Below are 15,699 nucleotides of genomic sequence, written 5' to 3'. Positions count from 1 at the left end.
AAGCATTGGCTAACATTGGTGACAAGCTATTACTGCCTTCCCTTGGAGCCCTGGTGGCACAGTGGTAAAGAGCTCAGCTGCTAACCAAAAGTTCGGCAGTTCAAATCCACCAGCAGCTCCTTGGAAACCATATGGGGCTGTTCTACTCTGTCCTATAGGGTCACTGAGTCAGAGTCAAGGGCAACAGGTTTGGTTTTTTTTTTTTTTCATCCCTGCTCCTAGGAGTAAGTCTAAGAAGCCTAGGTTCACATAAGGGATCTAAGGAATTCTGTGTCTCTCACATCTACCTACACTCATCCAACCTTTACACCTGGTTCTAGGAGCAGTTAGTTTCTGGAAAAATTGGGTAAAAAAATAACCAATTGTGTACTATCAATTCTGGTTTCTCACATGCCCTTCAGAGGGAGAATGACCCAGGATGGCTTGGCTTCTTCAGTGCTAGCTCTGGAGAGGCAGAGACAGGAGGTCGGCCCTTCACCATGCAGCCACCGGAAGGAATGCAAGGCGGTGCCTGCCTGATCTGGGCCAAGCCACCTGCCCCCACTGCAAAAACAGCGGCACAGTGATATTTCAGGCTCCCCGTGTCAAGCTCCTGACATGCACCATATGTAGCTGCAAATCCCAATCAATTCCAACATTTTGTAACTGCCAGAACGCCTTTCTCAACGCTGTAATTTACCCTCAAAAAAAAGGGAGCAAGCACCCTCACCTCCCCAGTACCCCGTTCAACCAACTGCCGCCCCCCTCTCATACCTGACTAACGTACGTATGCAAAGGAGGAAGGCAGAGCCCTCCTTCAGAGCCCGAAACAGACAGCCACAGTACATATATCACTGACAAGAACTTTTATTTCTTTTAATGACATTAAACATAACTGCTACAAGGGGGGGAGGGGGGAAACACATGATAAAGAGGAGGCACCAAACTTCAGTTTCATAATTGATCCTGACAACAACTCAAGTAAATCAGGGCCTGCCTTAGATGCAGAGCTACAGGTTATTTCAGGCTCCTCACTTAAAAGTAAGCTATGTAAACAGCACATTTTTGCTCTGCTTTGTCAAGACCCCTGTGGTGAGCGTCTTCATGGATGAAGAAAGCTAGGCAGTTAAATGCCTATAATAACCCCTATTTAAAAAAAAAAAAAACACAGTAAGAATTCCACCTGAATACTAGCCTTAGAGGCCAACACCAAACACAAGAGATATACAGCTCTGAAAAGAGATTAAAACTCCAGATTCTACCCACTTCCATCTTTAATGTGAACATGCCAGATAACGAGATTTCTTTGGGTTTGTTTTTCTTCTTAAAGAATACCATGTTAACCGCTAGAGAACAGTTCTCTCCTCCCCCAGTCCAACAGATTTAATTAAGCTGCTAAAGCTTTGGAAAAACAGAATTATTTGAGCAGAGAGGAAATGTGATTGTCACATTTTCTAGTTAACCCGTCACTCATTGGATTTGGCAAAGGCGAAGCTCCCATTACACATTCAGTCTTAAACCATCCTGTACCAGGAGGGCCGGAATGTGAGCCTTGGACTTCTACTGAAGCAAACTGCTGTCCCTTCACTCCTTGAGTTATCTGAGGGCATCTCCTCAGACTAAGAAATAGACAACCAGACAGCTGCAATGCTAGCTATTCCAGCTACTTTTAATTAAGCTGTGGTTCCAAAGGTGGAGGTTTGGAATGTCTCACTCCATCAGACTAATTTATGGCTGACTGACACTGTAAATACCAATTGAAATAATAGATTTTGACTCCTGCCCCTGCCTGAATGTAACTTTTCCTTTACGTTTTGGTCCCAGAATCCAAACCAAATGTCCAAAGAAAAGAGAATCCTCAATTGGATAAAAACAGTAAACACTTCTTAGGGACAGTCATCCAAGTTTTATTGGAGGCCTGAACGACCAAGCTTTTCCCAAATAGGGCAGGAAGTTTTAGGTGGGTTACTTACATACAAAGAAAGACGGAGTTGATAAGACAACAGAACCAGACAAAGGCAACTAGTCCAACATCAGAATGTGCGCTACAGCAACTATGTACAACCTTCACAGAGTGAACAACAACAGCACGAATGCCAGACTGCAAAGCTTCCCAAAAAGAAGTCTAGAGCTTTCTGTAACGAGAGAATAACAAGCTCTTAAGACACCCATTAAGATGGCTGCACAAAGACTGTCAACTTCGGTTAGAATACCAAACCTTAAGATCAAGTCACGCTTTTGTGCAGAGGCTTCATTACAACTCTATCAGACCTACTTTAGCAGTTAAGTGAAACTGCATCAAGGACTTGACCAAATGAGATGATAATGCCCAAGGTCTAAAGGCACCTCTTGTTAATGAACAATGGAGACAAAAGAGTGCCCCTCCAGTGTCTCTCACTGACTAATCCATCAAGCTAAACTTGAAGCTGGGGTTCAGCAGAGCAAACTGAAGACCAACTGACAGCTCACTGGCACTGGCTTTCTTGGCCTGTCCTAGAGTCAAGAGTCTGGGGCCTGGTGGGGGGAGGGGCAGCTCTTTAATAAAGAAAGCAGGGAGGCTGACTGTTCTGAAGAGGCATTCCATGTCTAACAGCATACAGGAGTTGGGTTGTCACAGGGGAAAAGGAAAATCCTTTAAGAAGGGCAGAAGAGACGAGCTGAATCACAAGACCACAAGGCAATCAACAAGGGTTAGTCAGCAGTTTTCTGTCATAGTTAAGATGTGTAAGATTTGTAAACACTATTGTGCAAAATAAGTTTAATGAAGAATGAAAAAAAGTCACAAAATAAAGGCAGTAAGTAAGTACAGAAAGGAGAGGAAAGGATTTATACTTTAAATTTGTTCTCTCAACAGACTTTTTGTCCTACTCCAGCCTACTTTAAAATACCGACAGGCATTCAGAGATTCAAATGAAAAAGTAAGAGCTGTCGTTAAAAGTGACCTGTTAGTTCATAAATCATCAGCTATAGTTAACATGAGCTTGTGGCCTAATAAATAATCTCTTCCTTGCAGGAGACTGAATGATGACTTCTTTTGGCACCAGAGTAGGCTTCACATCTGCACAGAGGTGGGTGTTTTACTTCAGCCCAAGTGTTTTGGCTTAATGCTGGCTTTCATGAGGCAGCCATCTTCTATTTAAATAAAAAATAAAAACTATATGAACACTGCTTAAAAAAACATAAAACAGGAGGGACTGCATACAAACAAAATTCAAGTCAGCAATTATGTCCAAAAGGTAGAAAGTTCTTTAAATAAGAATCTTGTGAAAAATAAAATTCAAAATCTACAAAGCACAAAAGAAAATGAGATGCTGCTCTGGAAAGGACCCTGGGGAGGGACCTTCACTGCTGATGGGATGAGACAAAGGGACTGTTTGGGAAATCTGGGAGATGCTGGAACCGATGATGGCTTCCCATGTTCCTGTCAACCCACTGAGTCAGACTGTATCTTTGCAGAGATTTCTGTCGGAACCGGGCGTAGTTTCTATCAGGAGAGAGGGAAAATAAAAACAGGAAAGTTGAGGGTTTCAGATGGAATGGTTGCCTGCACACAGACAAGGCCTGCACATTTTAAGAATATTGTTATTTTTAGAAATCTGATATTAATTTTTTTACTTCAATTCTCATCATTTTAGAAATTTTATACCATTTATTTATGTGAAAGCCACATTGTAAGTGCTATTTCCTTCCAAATCCAAAGCCACCAAATTCCCATATAGGTAATATGATGATATGTGCCATATATACAATGTTCTAAGTAAGCCTAAGGTGTAATTACAATGTATAATAATGTGTAAGCAGGGAAAAAAGCACCCCCCCTCCAAAAAAAAAACATTTAGAGCAGGATCCTTCATTTCTTGCAATAGACCTGCACCTTCAACAGGACCTCATTGTCTGACACAGCTCAAGGTTGGTTAGGACACAGCAGTTAAAATTAGAATAAAATTCCCAGAGAAGATAAGTCGTCATGTGAGTATCACACTGCAAGTTTAAAGACTGAACAATTAATAGCACAGCCTCAAAGAAAAGTTTCTTGAGAGTCTCCTTTAGTCACATGCTGGGCTGGGATTCTGAGTAGGACCCTCTAAAATAAATTGAACCCATTCTCAATTCCAGCTGTTCCTGAGAAGGGTTTTTTAAAATTGTGCTTTAGGTTAAAGTTTACAGCTCAAGTTAATTTCTCATTCAAAAATTTATACACATATTGTTTTGTGACATTCGTTGCAATCCCCCAGTGTGACAGCACACTCCCTCCTTCCACCCCGGGTTCCCTGTGTCCGTTTGACCAGTTCCTGTCCCTTCCTGCCTTCTTATCCTACTTTTGGACAGGAGCTCCCCATTTGGTCTTGTGTATCTGATTGAACTAAGAAGCACATTCCTCACGTTTATTATTTTTTGTTTTACAGTCATGTCTAATATTTGAAGAGTGGGCTTCAGGAATGGTTTCAGTTCTGTATTAACAGTGCATCTGCGGACCATAGTTTTGGGGAGAGAAGCTTTTTAAAGATATGGATTCTTGAGCCATCCCTCCCCCAAGACGTAATGAATTTAGAATCTCTGGAATCAGGGTATGGACATCTGTATTTTTAGAAATCTCCACAGGTGATTGATTATAAGGAGCATCCAGGGTTGAAAATAATTGTAACACTACCTGATATTTATCTAGCCTTATATGCAAGTACGTGCTGAATTCTTTACACATCTCATCTCATTTAATGCTACTAACAATCCTACGGGAAAGTACTCTCATTAGCTCCTTGTAGGTAAGGAAACTGAGATACAGGTTAAATAACTTGCCCAAGGTCATATATTAGATAGTGTAGAAGACCTTAGACTTGAAATCACACTTGATTCCAGAATTTACCTAATAACCCTTACACTGCCTTTCTGAGAATTGCTTTCATTTTGGCAATTATAGAGGAAACAATGAGTGTAAAGACCCTGAGGTGGGAGCATGTCTGACATGTTTGAAAAACAGGAAGGAAGCCAGTGTGAGTAAAGCAGAATGAGCAAGGGTAAGAGTACTGAGATGAGATAGGTGAGCTACCATGTCAGCCTAGGCCAAAGCATGTAGGCCCTTGTAGGGGATCATGAAGATGGGAAGATGTGAGCTGCAAAACCACTGGAAATTTCTGAGCAATGGAGTGATTGAATCTGACTTAATGCTTTAAAAGGATCTCTTTGGCTGCTGAGTTGAGAATAGAAGAAGCAGGAAGACCATTTAGGAGACTACTGCAATAATCCAAGTGAAAATGATGAGAAATGGTCAGGTTCTGGATATTTTTACATGTAGTCCATAGGATTTGCTGATGGACTAAATATGAGGTGAGAGAAAAAGGAGTCAAGGATGACTCCAAAGTTTCTGAGTAACTGGATGAAAGTAACTAAATAGATCTATAAAACCACACTGCTTTAAGAATGCAGATTTGAAAACTAGAAAGGTTCTCTGACATTAATTTGTCCAACATCTTCATTTTACTGTTGCGAGGACCAATCAAAACCGCATAGCTACTTAAAAATGGCAAGGCTAGTCTGAGAACCCAGGTTTCCTGAATTTCAGTCCAATTCTTATTCCATTATACTGTATTGCTTCTCCTTCCACCTCTAAAATTAAATGACAGTTACAATCCTGACTCCCCACCACATCCCTCCTACAGCAAATTCTACCCTTTTCTTCCTTCTTCTAATCACCTACTCACCGCATGGTGAGGTCGGAAGGATGCTGCCATTTTTGGTTCTGCGTGTGATGCACTTGGTCCATCAAGGCATGTAGCTCCCCCAAGGCACCTGTGATACAGAAGCATTAGTGGTTAGGGAGCAACTCAGTCAACTACCATGTGCTTTCAGGGAAAGAGAAAACAGGCACTGGTCCCAATACAATCTACTCAGGATGATCACAAGCAGTCAAGGGCAAAAACTACAAGCCAGAGAGGGAGCCTGCTCAGGGATGATGATGAAGTAATAAAGGCAGCCACAATTCGTTCATTCAACATTTAGTTCCTACAATGTCTGAGGGATTTTCCTGTCTCTGGGTATATGGTTGTGATGGTTAAGGTTGTATGTCAGTTTGGCTGGGCCATGATTCTCAGTGGTTTGGCAGTTATGATGTAGTTTGGAAGTTACGTAATGATGTAATTCGGAAGTTAGGTAATGATGTAGTCATCCCCCATTTTGTGATCTGATATAAGCAGCCCATCAGTTGGAAGGGGAGTTTCCTTGGAGGTGTGGCCTACATTCTATATATATATATATGTACACAGATGTTATGGCAAGCTCGCTTGCTCTGGATCCTGCATCTGGCTCATCATCATCTGACCTTCAGTTCTTGGGACTTGAGCCAGCAGCCTACCATATTGCCAACCAATCTAGGGATTTGTTAGCCTCCACAGCCTGTGAACCAGCGGGCTGCCATCTGACCTGCTGATCTTTGGTCTCTCAGCCCCTGCAGCTACGTCAGGAGCAGCCTCCAGCCTGACACCTGACCCACGAACTTGGGACTCACCAGCTTCTACAACCACGTGAGCCATTTTCTTAAGATAAATCTCTCTCTCTCTCTATATGCTTCACTGGTTTTGCTTCTCTAGAAAACCCAGCCTAAGACATTTGGTACCGAGAGTGGTTCTAGAAAAACAAAATTTTAGGAATGAGTTTTCTAAATTGGTTCTCAAGTTCGACTAGTCTAAAAGGCACTGATGACTGCCTCTAGTAGTAAAGAGGGTACTGCTGATCCATGGCATAAGGTGGCAATATTAACACACAAAATATCACCACCAATAAATCAAGTATTGGTGAGAAACAGGATCTGGGTGATTTCATGTTTGATACTCTTCTACAATTTTGTCCAAGTGAGAAGTATATGGAAGCTGGTTGGTTGGTCCTACTTTCCCTAGACAAGGTGATAAAAGAAAGAGATGAGCTCAGGGCTTCAGAGTCAAAGTTCAAGCACCACATAAAAGACATGAAAGTTGCCACATGTGCCCTAAAAGAAAGCCTTATTTCTTGTAATAAGAGAGCTGATATTGCTAAAAACCAAACCCAGAGTCTTATCATAAGAGTGATTAAATTACAACATCACTTGAATTCCCAACCTCGAATGGTGTCTGAAATTAAAGCGAGGGCATTGACTGGGAAGAAACGGATTCTGAAACTTGGAATGGGGACATATGGGCAGATAATCAAGAAGTTGGGGACAGAGTCCCTAAATTCCACTGAATCACTCTTGCCAACAGAACCAGCCTTCTTGCTCCTACCTGAAGAGATCACTCCATCTTTGTCTACTAAGCCACCACCCTAGTAAAACCATTATCCCTCCTCACCCTTCCATCTGATGAGATTAACCCAGCTGTGCCTGAAGAGTCTTTGTCTGAGATATTGCCTGGGACACTGCCTGAGATAGATGCCTTATAAGACACTGCTGAATGTTCCCAGGACCCACCCCTACCACTCATTTTTGCTTGTAGACCTATAACTAGGCTTAAGTCCCAATGAGCCCAAAAGATGAAATACAAAATGTGGCCCAGGAGGAGGTACGCTATACTCCAACAGAACTGACTTTTCTAATATGTACAAACAGAAATCTGGGGAATATGTGTGGGAATGGCCATTAAGGGTGTGGGATAATGGTGCAAGGAACATAAAGTCTGAGTTTATTGATATGGGCCCACTAAGCACAGATTCTTCATTCAGTGTTTCAGCTCGAGAGATTAGGAAAGGATCTAATAGTTTATTTGGCTGGTTTGCTGAAGCATGGGTATGGTGGTGGCCTACGCTAAATCAAGTTGAAGTACTAGACCTGCCTTGGTGTACTGTAGAAGATGGAATCCAAACACTTAATGAAATTGGCATGTTAGAGTGTGTCATGGATTGAACTGTGCCCACAAAAATATCTGTCACCTTGGCTAGGCCATTCCCTGTATTGTGTGATTATCCACCATTTTGTCATCGTGAGATTTTTCTCCGTGTTGTAATTTCTACCTCTATGATGTTAATGAGGCAGGATTAGAGGCATTTATGTTAATGAGTCAGGACTTAATCTATAAGATTAGATTGTGTCTTAAGTCAACCTCTTTTGAGATATAAAAGAGGAGTAGAGAGACAGGGGCTTCGTATCGCCAAGAAACAAGACCCAGGAGAATAGTGTGTCCTTTGGACCCAGGGTCTCTGGGTTGAGAAGCTCCTAGTCTAGAAGAAGACTGATGACAAGGACTTTGCTCCAGAGCTGACAGAGAAAAGAAAGCCTTCCCTTGCAGCTGACGCCCTGAATTTGGACTTCTAGCCTACTAGACTATGAGAGAATAAACTTCTGTTTGTTGAAGCCATCCACTTGGGGTATTTCTGTTATAGCAGCACCAAAAAGCTAAGACAGAGTGGATTTATCACGTTACATCCACAGACTCACACCTGGAATGCCAAGAGGACACATCTTTTACCACAATGGTAAGGAACAAATTTTTGAAGGGAGCCTTGGCATCCCTGAAGAAATGCTGTGATTGCTATTATATGTAAGTCAGATGTGACAATGGGAATTCCCCTAACTGAATTAACACTAACTACAATGGTGCTGATCGGACCACAAGGTGGTAGAGGCCAAGTAGCAGTACTCAACTGACAAAGACAATGTTGGCATGGTTACTGTAATGGACAGCAGAGTAGAAGCAATAATCAGAATAGTATGACTCATATGGACTTATGGTATTGGCTTCTGAGTCATGGTGTTCCTAAGAGTGAAACAGATAGGAAATGTACTAAATATTACTTGATCTGTAGAAGCAGAAGAATTCTAGGTCAAGTGAATGGCAGTCTAACTGGAATCACCATAATAGAGAGTCATGACCCCTCAATCAATCCCCAGACATAAGTCAGTTTACAGATCCACAACCCATTGAATGAAGGGAAGGCCTAGTCCCCTTGAGGAAGGAGCCCACTACACTGCCCAAAATTTATACTGTTGATCTTTCTCCTAGCCTTCCCCTCAAAGGGATCTACAGCAATTTATGAGAGTGACTGCTCACTTGGGAAAGGAGATAATCAGACTTTTCAGGGGTTACTGGACACTGGCTCTGAACTGACACTAATTCCAAGAGACTCAAAATGTCACTGTGGCTCACTACTCAGAGTGGGGGTGTATGGAGATCTGGTTAATAATGGACTCTTAGCTCAGGTCCCTCTCACAGTGGGTCCAGTGAGTCCCCAAACGCATCTTGTAGTGATTCCCCCAGTTCCAAAATGCATAATTGGAACAGACATACTCAGCAACTGGCAGAACCCCCACATCAGATCCCTGATATATACAGTAAGGGCTATTATGGTAGGAGAGGCCAACTGGAAGCCATTACTGCCCCTATCCAGGAAAATCATAAACCAAAAGCAATACCACATTCCTGGAGGGATTGCAGAGTTTACTGCCACCATCAAGGACTTGAAGGGTCCCCATTCAACTCGCTTATTTGGCCTGTGCAGAAAACAGATGGATCTTGGAGAATGGTAGTAGATTTTCATAAACTTAACCAGGTGGTGACTCTAATTGCAGCTGCTGTCCAGATGTGGTTTCATTGTTTGAGCAAATTAATATATCTCCTGGTATCTGGTATGCAGCTATTGTTCTGGCCAATGCCTTTTTCTTGATTTTGAATGATTACCAGGAGCTGTTTGCCTTTAGCTGGCAAGGCCAGCAATACACCTTCACTGTCCTACCCCAGAGGTATATCAACTCGCCAGCCTTATGTCATAATTCAGTCCACAGGGACCCTGATTGCCTTTCCCTTCCACAAGACATCACACTGGTCCATTACACTGATGACATTTATGCTGATTGGACCTAGTAAAGAAGTATGAATGACTCTAGATTTATTGGTAAGACATTTGCATGCTAGGAGGTGGGAAATTAACCTGAGAAAAATTCAGGCACCTTCCACCTCAGTGAAATTTCTAGGGGTCTAGTGGTATGGGGCATGTTGAGATATTCCTTTTAAAGTGAAGGATAATTATTTCACCTGACCCCTCCTACAACTAAAAAGGAGGTACAATGCCTAGTGGGCCTCTTTGGATTTTGGAGGCAACACATCTCTCATCTGGGTGTGTTACTCTGGCCTATTTATCAAGTGACTCAAAATGCTGCTAGTTTTGAGTGCGGCCCACAACAAGAGAAGGCTCTGCAATAGGTCCAGGCTGGTATGTGCAAGCTACTCTGCCACTAAGGCCATATGATCTGGCTGATCCAATGGTGCCTGAAGTGTCAGTGGCAGATAGAGATGCTGTTTGGAGTCTGTGGCAGGCTCCTATTGGTGAATCACAGAGCAGACCCTTAGGATTTTGGAGCATAGCCCTACCATCCTCTGCAGATAACTACTCTCCTTTTGAGAAACAGATTTTGGCTTGTTACTGAGCATTAGTAGCAATTGAACACTTAACCATGGGTGCAGTGCAATGAATTGCTTAATATGGCCCTTCTGGCCATATTCTGGAAACCCTGGTGGTGTAGTGGTTAAGTGCTACGGCTGCTAACCAAAGGGTGGGCAGTTTGAATCCACCAGGCGCTCCTTGGCAACTCTATGGGGCAGTTCTACTCTGTTCTATAGGGTCGCTATGAGTCAGAATCGACTCAATGGCACTGGGTTTTTGGTTTGGCCATATTCTTTGTGACTCACACACAATGATTTAGTGGGACTATGCAAATAAGGTATATGGAACCCTAACAAAAGGAAAGGTTAGCTTTGTTTAAGTTTAAAATGAGCCACCCCAGAGGTGGGAGGCCAGGATGTCGCCCCCAAGAAAGAACAGCCAAGAGTGGAGCACGTCTTTTGGATCCAGGATCCCTGTGCTGAGAAGCTCCTGGAATCAGGAAACTGAGAGAGAGAGAGAGAGAGCTGTAACATGAAAGATGGCAAGAAACAACAACAGAGAAATGTTGGCAGCAGAACCATGAGACAGGCAGGATGAGGTCTGGCCCATGGAGCAAGAAAGCTGAGTGCCTTCAGGCGGGAGGTTTGCTGGCAGAGTTGGATGCCTCTGGGCACTTGGTGGAGCTGGGTTTGTGAACCCACAGAGCTAAAGCTGAGTGCCTTTGCCTGATGCTTCCTGGCAGAGTGGGGTGCCTCTGGGCACTTATCAGCAGAGCTAAAAGAGCTTTGCAACACTTGCCGGAATAGAGCAGAGGCCAAGGGCCAGAGAGAGCCCTGCCTACAAGCACCGCTGAGAAGAGACTGTCTAGATTGAAGAACTATATTCTGAGTGTCCCTGAACCTGAATTGTAACCTGATACTTCCCTAATAGCGCCTTGGTGGGACAGTGGTTAAGCGCTTGGCTGCTAACCAAAAGGTTAGAGTTCAAATCCACCAGCTGCTCCTTGGAAACCCTATGAGGCAGTTCTACTCTGTCCTATAGGGCCGCTATAAGTCGGAATCGACTAATAAATCCCATAACTATAGGTATGGTCTGTGAGTTCTGTGTGGCCATTGCAATGAATTACTGAACTCAGCCGAGAAGTTAAGAGTGCTGTGGGAGCTACAGTTGGTGTCAGAACTGGTAAAAGGGGTTGGTGAGAGGAAGTATGTCTGACCTCTGCTTTGTAGCAATCAGCCTTGGACTGTTGATCTTGATTCTCCATCCCCCTTGTGAAGTTAGGTGAGGAAGTCAGACACCCCTGCCATGCCATTTTTATAATTGGCCACCAGGTCATCACGTGGCCTGAGCTGCCCATCATGAAGTAGATGTTGTCTGACCCACAAAGTCATAAAGCACAACAGCACTCAATCACTAAACGGAAGTGGTATACACGAGATCGGGCTCAAGTAGGACCTGAGACATAAGTTACATCAGGATGTAGCCCAAATGCCTATGGTTCCCACTCTTGTCACATTACCTTCCCTCTCCCAGTCTACACCTATGGCCCCATGGGGAGTTCCTTATGATCAGTTGACTGAGGAAGAGAAAACTCATGCCTGGTTTACTGATGGCTCTGTGTGATATGCAGGCACTACTCAAAAGTGGACAGTGGCAGCACTGCAGCCCCTTTCTGGGACCTCCCTCAAAGACAGTGGAGAAGGAAAATCCTTCCAATGTGCAGAACTTCAAGCAGTGTACCTGGCTGTTCACCTTGACTGGAAGGAGAAATGGACAGATGTGCAACTGTGTACTCATTCATGGGCCATGGCCAATGGTTTGGCTGGATGGTCAAGGACTTGGAAGGAATATAACTAGAAAACTGGTGACAAGGAGGTATGGAGAAGAGCTACGTGGATAGACCTCTCTGAAAGATATTTGTGTCTCATGTGAATGCTCACCAAAAGGTAACCTTGGCAATTGGCATAACAAAGTGTACTAAGAAAACGTTCTGCATCCCACTTGGGTGAGTGGCATCTGGGGTCTTAAAAGCTAGCAAGTGGCCATCTAAGATGCATCAATTGGTCTCAACCCACCTGGGGCAAAGGAGAATGAAGAACACCAAAGACACAAGGAAAATATCAGCCCAAGAGAAAGAAAGGGCCACATAAACCAGAGACTCCATCAGCCTGAGACCAGAAGAACTAGATGGTGCCCAGCTGCTAACAATGACTGCCCTGACAGGAACACAACAGAGAATCTCTGATGGTGCAGGAGAAAAGTGGGATGCGGACCTCAAATTCTAGTAAAAAGACCAGGCTTAATGGTCTGACTGAGACTAGAGGGATCCCAGAGGTCATGGCCCCTGAACTCTCTGTTGGCCCAAAACTAAAACCATGCCCGAAGCCAACTCTACAGACAAAGATTAGACTGGACTACAAGACATAAAATGATACTGGTGAGGAGTGTCCTTCTTAGCTCAAGTAGACACACGGGACTATGTGGGTAGCTCCCGTCTGGAGGAGAGATGAGACGGCAGAGGGGGCAGGAGCAGGCTGAATGGACATGGGAAATACAGGGTGGTGAGAAGGAGTGTGCTGTCACATTGTAGGGAGAGCAACTAGGGTCATAGAACAATATGTGTATATGTTTTTGTATGAGAGACTGACTTGAGTTGTAAACTTTCACTTAAAGCACAATTAAAAAAAAAAAGGTGACCGCGGCAAAGGAGGACTTTAACAATCAAGTGGATAGGCTGACGTGTTCCATGGAAACCTGTCATCTTTTTCCCCCAGCCACTCCTGTCATTACCCAATGGGCTCATGAACAAAGCGGTTATGGTGGCAGGGATAGCAGTTATACATGGGCTCAACAACATAAAATTTTCACTCACCAAGGCCGACTTGGCGACAGCCACTGCTAAGTGCCCGATCTGCCAGTATCAGAGACCAACATTTCATAGATGGGATTATGAGGCGGGAATCACATTGCAACACGTGTCTTGTATACCCAGTGGCTCCTAGGAAGTACTGAGTAAGCATGTTGTTATTGTTAGGTGCCACTACGTCTATATAGACTCATAGCTATACCACATGACAGAGTAGAACTGCTCCATTGCGTTTTCTAGGCTGTAATCTTTATCAGAAGGAGCCCTGACGGCACAGTGGTTAAGTGCTAGGCTGCCAACCAAAAGGTCAGTGGTTTGAACCCACCAGTCGCCCCATGGGAGAAAGATGTGGCAGTCTGCTTCCGTAAAGAAACAGACTTGGAAACCCTATGGGCAGTTCTACTCTGTCCTATAGGGTCACTAAGAGTTGGAATAGACTCCGTGGCAATGGGTTTGGTTTTTTGATAATCTCTTTGGGAGCAGATCACCACATCTTTCTCCACAGATCTGCTAGGTGGGCTCTAACTGCCAACCTTTCGGTTCATAGTTGAGTGCTTAACTGTTTGCGCAACTAGGGCTCCTTTTGAGTAAGCATACAAGGGCTCAATAATTACTTGGATATTGGTCTCAGTTAATGCATCAAGAAACGTTGGTTTTTATTAGCACTAAGAACTTACTGCTAGACTAAAGTAACCCTTATTATCAGTAAAACTTAATGATCTAAAGATAATAGTGGGAGCGAACATTTATGAAGAACTATTACATGCCAGGAGCCCTGGTGGCACAGTGGTTAAGAAGAACTAGCTGCTAACCAAAAGGTCGGCAGTTCGAATTTACCAGCTGCTCCTTGGAAACCCTATGGGGCAGTTCTACTGTGTCATATAGGGTTGCTGTGAATCAGAGCCGACTCAATAGCAAAAGCTTTGATTTTTGTTTTTTTTGGTATTACATGCCAGGCACTTTGCTAATTGCTTTGCATGTATCCTGTCATATAATCCTAAAAATCATATAAGGAAAATACCATAATCTCCATTTTATGCCTGAGAAAACTAAAGCTTAGAAAAGTCACTCATCTATCGTCTAGTAAATGGGGAAGCCAGGATTCAAACCCAGGTAAGTCTAAAAATCCAAAAACCTTATTTTAACTCGTAGCTCCAACCATTTCTTTCTCCAAATTTAGAGATGCTAACAAGAATGGAAACACTTGAATCTCCTCTTTCTTCATAGTCTCCAACAGATGGGCATTCTTGGCCCAACAATCCAAGGAGTTTATTTTAGGTTGTGGCTAAAAGTTGGTGAAAATGGTCCTTTGTTTTGTGACTAAAAATGAAATTTATCTAATAATGAAATTAAGAAGGAAAGAGTCCTAAGATTTGAGGAATAAGATCAGCAATTAATCTAAGCCTTAATCTATAAGTACATAGGTGACTGGTTTGGGGGAAAATCCAGTTTTGTACCTGTCCTTAATAAGTTGAAAGAAAATCAACTGCTAAGAGGAGAATGGATGATGCTGAACACCTGCTACGTCAGTGGCCCTTCTGACAAATTTTATAGGTCACATACTTTGTACCACATGGCCCTACTAATCAAGTGTGGCACATGAACGAAGCACAGTAACTCTCTAAGCTGGCTACTGATCTAGAAAGTGGCCTAGCACCAACAGGTTATTAAGTGAATCAATCGGATTCTCTTCTCTAGAATGTGAATGTGAGACTTAGTAATGAGAAAACAGCACGTTGGCAGGGCCTTAGGAGAGAACAGACACTTGAGGTAGCTAAAGGAGCACAGCAGAAGACAAGATTAGAGGTTATCAGCAGAGGAAACCTGAGCGAGGATCAAAAGCACCCATTTCTGAGGGGCATGAGGTCTGGCTCTCTAGCTGGTTCTTTTCACTGTGAGGCCTGGCTATGTTGCTGAGAGTCTAGTCCTTCCTCCTCTTTTTCTCTAAATTCTTAAACCTAGTTACTTAAAGCAACTGAAATGTCTCTATTTCATGTTTATCTAAAATGTCTAAGATGGGAGGAAATGGAGAGAGAAGGAAAGAAAAACTGTGCTCCAGGGGCGTGGTGTTTTTATAAATAGATTAATAAAACAGGGATAAAAAGTAAAAAAAGATTAAGTACAAAGCAATGCAAACAAAGCTGTGATAAGCTAATATAAATCTTGACTTTGATATTCCTTTCAGACCAGGCAAAATGTGAAGGACACAGGAATTATATCTCATTTCTGAAGTGGTATATTATATAGGGAATGATGAGTGCTATATGAATGTCCTCAACAGTCAAGGCAAATGCAGAATTGGAACCAACATAGCCATTGCTGCTTATGGTCTTCAGTAAAAGTTAACGCAGAGACTTCCACTTCCAGCCGTGACTGACAGGACTTAACCATCCAAAGTGAGCAACCAGAAACTGGGCAAAATACATGAAACAACTGCTTTCAGACTGCTTTTCAGACCGCTCGGAACTGTGATCCCTGAGGGAAGGGAAATAACTGAGGTCAGCCTTGAAACA

At 43.2% G+C, this 15,699-nt stretch overlaps 2 protein-coding genes across 6 annotated transcripts in view; one reads left to right on the top strand and one right to left on the bottom strand.

Annotated features, from left to right (window-relative positions):
• FNDC5 (fibronectin type III domain containing 5) overlaps positions 1-15,699 on the top strand; it is a 26,773-nt gene extending 11,074 nt beyond the window's left edge. Inside the window, exons 6-7 of one of the 2 annotated variants that reach the window (XM_049878657.1) lie at positions 2,993-3,047; positions 15,372-15,699. In XM_049878657.1, the coding sequence (XP_049734614.1) occupies positions 2,993-3,004 (12 nt within the window). In that variant the 3' untranslated portion in view covers positions 3,005-3,047; positions 15,372-15,699. Of the gene's footprint in view, positions 1-2,992; positions 3,048-6,418; positions 6,608-15,371 lie in introns of those variants that run through there. The other variant, XM_049878656.1, reaches the window with a different exon arrangement.
• The window catches only part of S100PBP (S100P binding protein), a 59,883-nt gene continuing 44,993 nt past the window's right edge, over positions 810-15,699 (bottom strand). For 3 of the 4 annotated variants that reach the window (XM_049878651.1, XM_049878649.1, XM_049878650.1), the window contains 2 exons: positions 5,679-5,766; positions 817-3,463 (listed from right to left, as the gene is read on the bottom strand). In XM_049878651.1, coding sequence (XP_049734608.1) covers positions 3,322-3,463; positions 5,679-5,766 — 230 coding nt within the window. In that variant the 3' untranslated portion in view covers positions 817-3,321. Of the gene's footprint in view, positions 3,464-5,678; positions 5,767-15,699 lie in introns of all 4 variants that reach the window. The other variant, XM_049878652.1, reaches the window with a different exon arrangement.

The sequence above is a fragment of the Elephas maximus genome, chromosome 3 (assembly GCF_024166365.1).
Source record: "Elephas maximus indicus isolate mEleMax1 chromosome 3, mEleMax1 primary haplotype, whole genome shotgun sequence".
In the NCBI taxonomy this organism is placed as follows: domain Eukaryota; kingdom Metazoa; phylum Chordata; class Mammalia; order Proboscidea; family Elephantidae; genus Elephas; species Elephas maximus.
The sequence above is the reverse complement of the archived record's forward strand: the minus strand, read 5'-3'. Positions and strand labels throughout refer to the sequence as shown.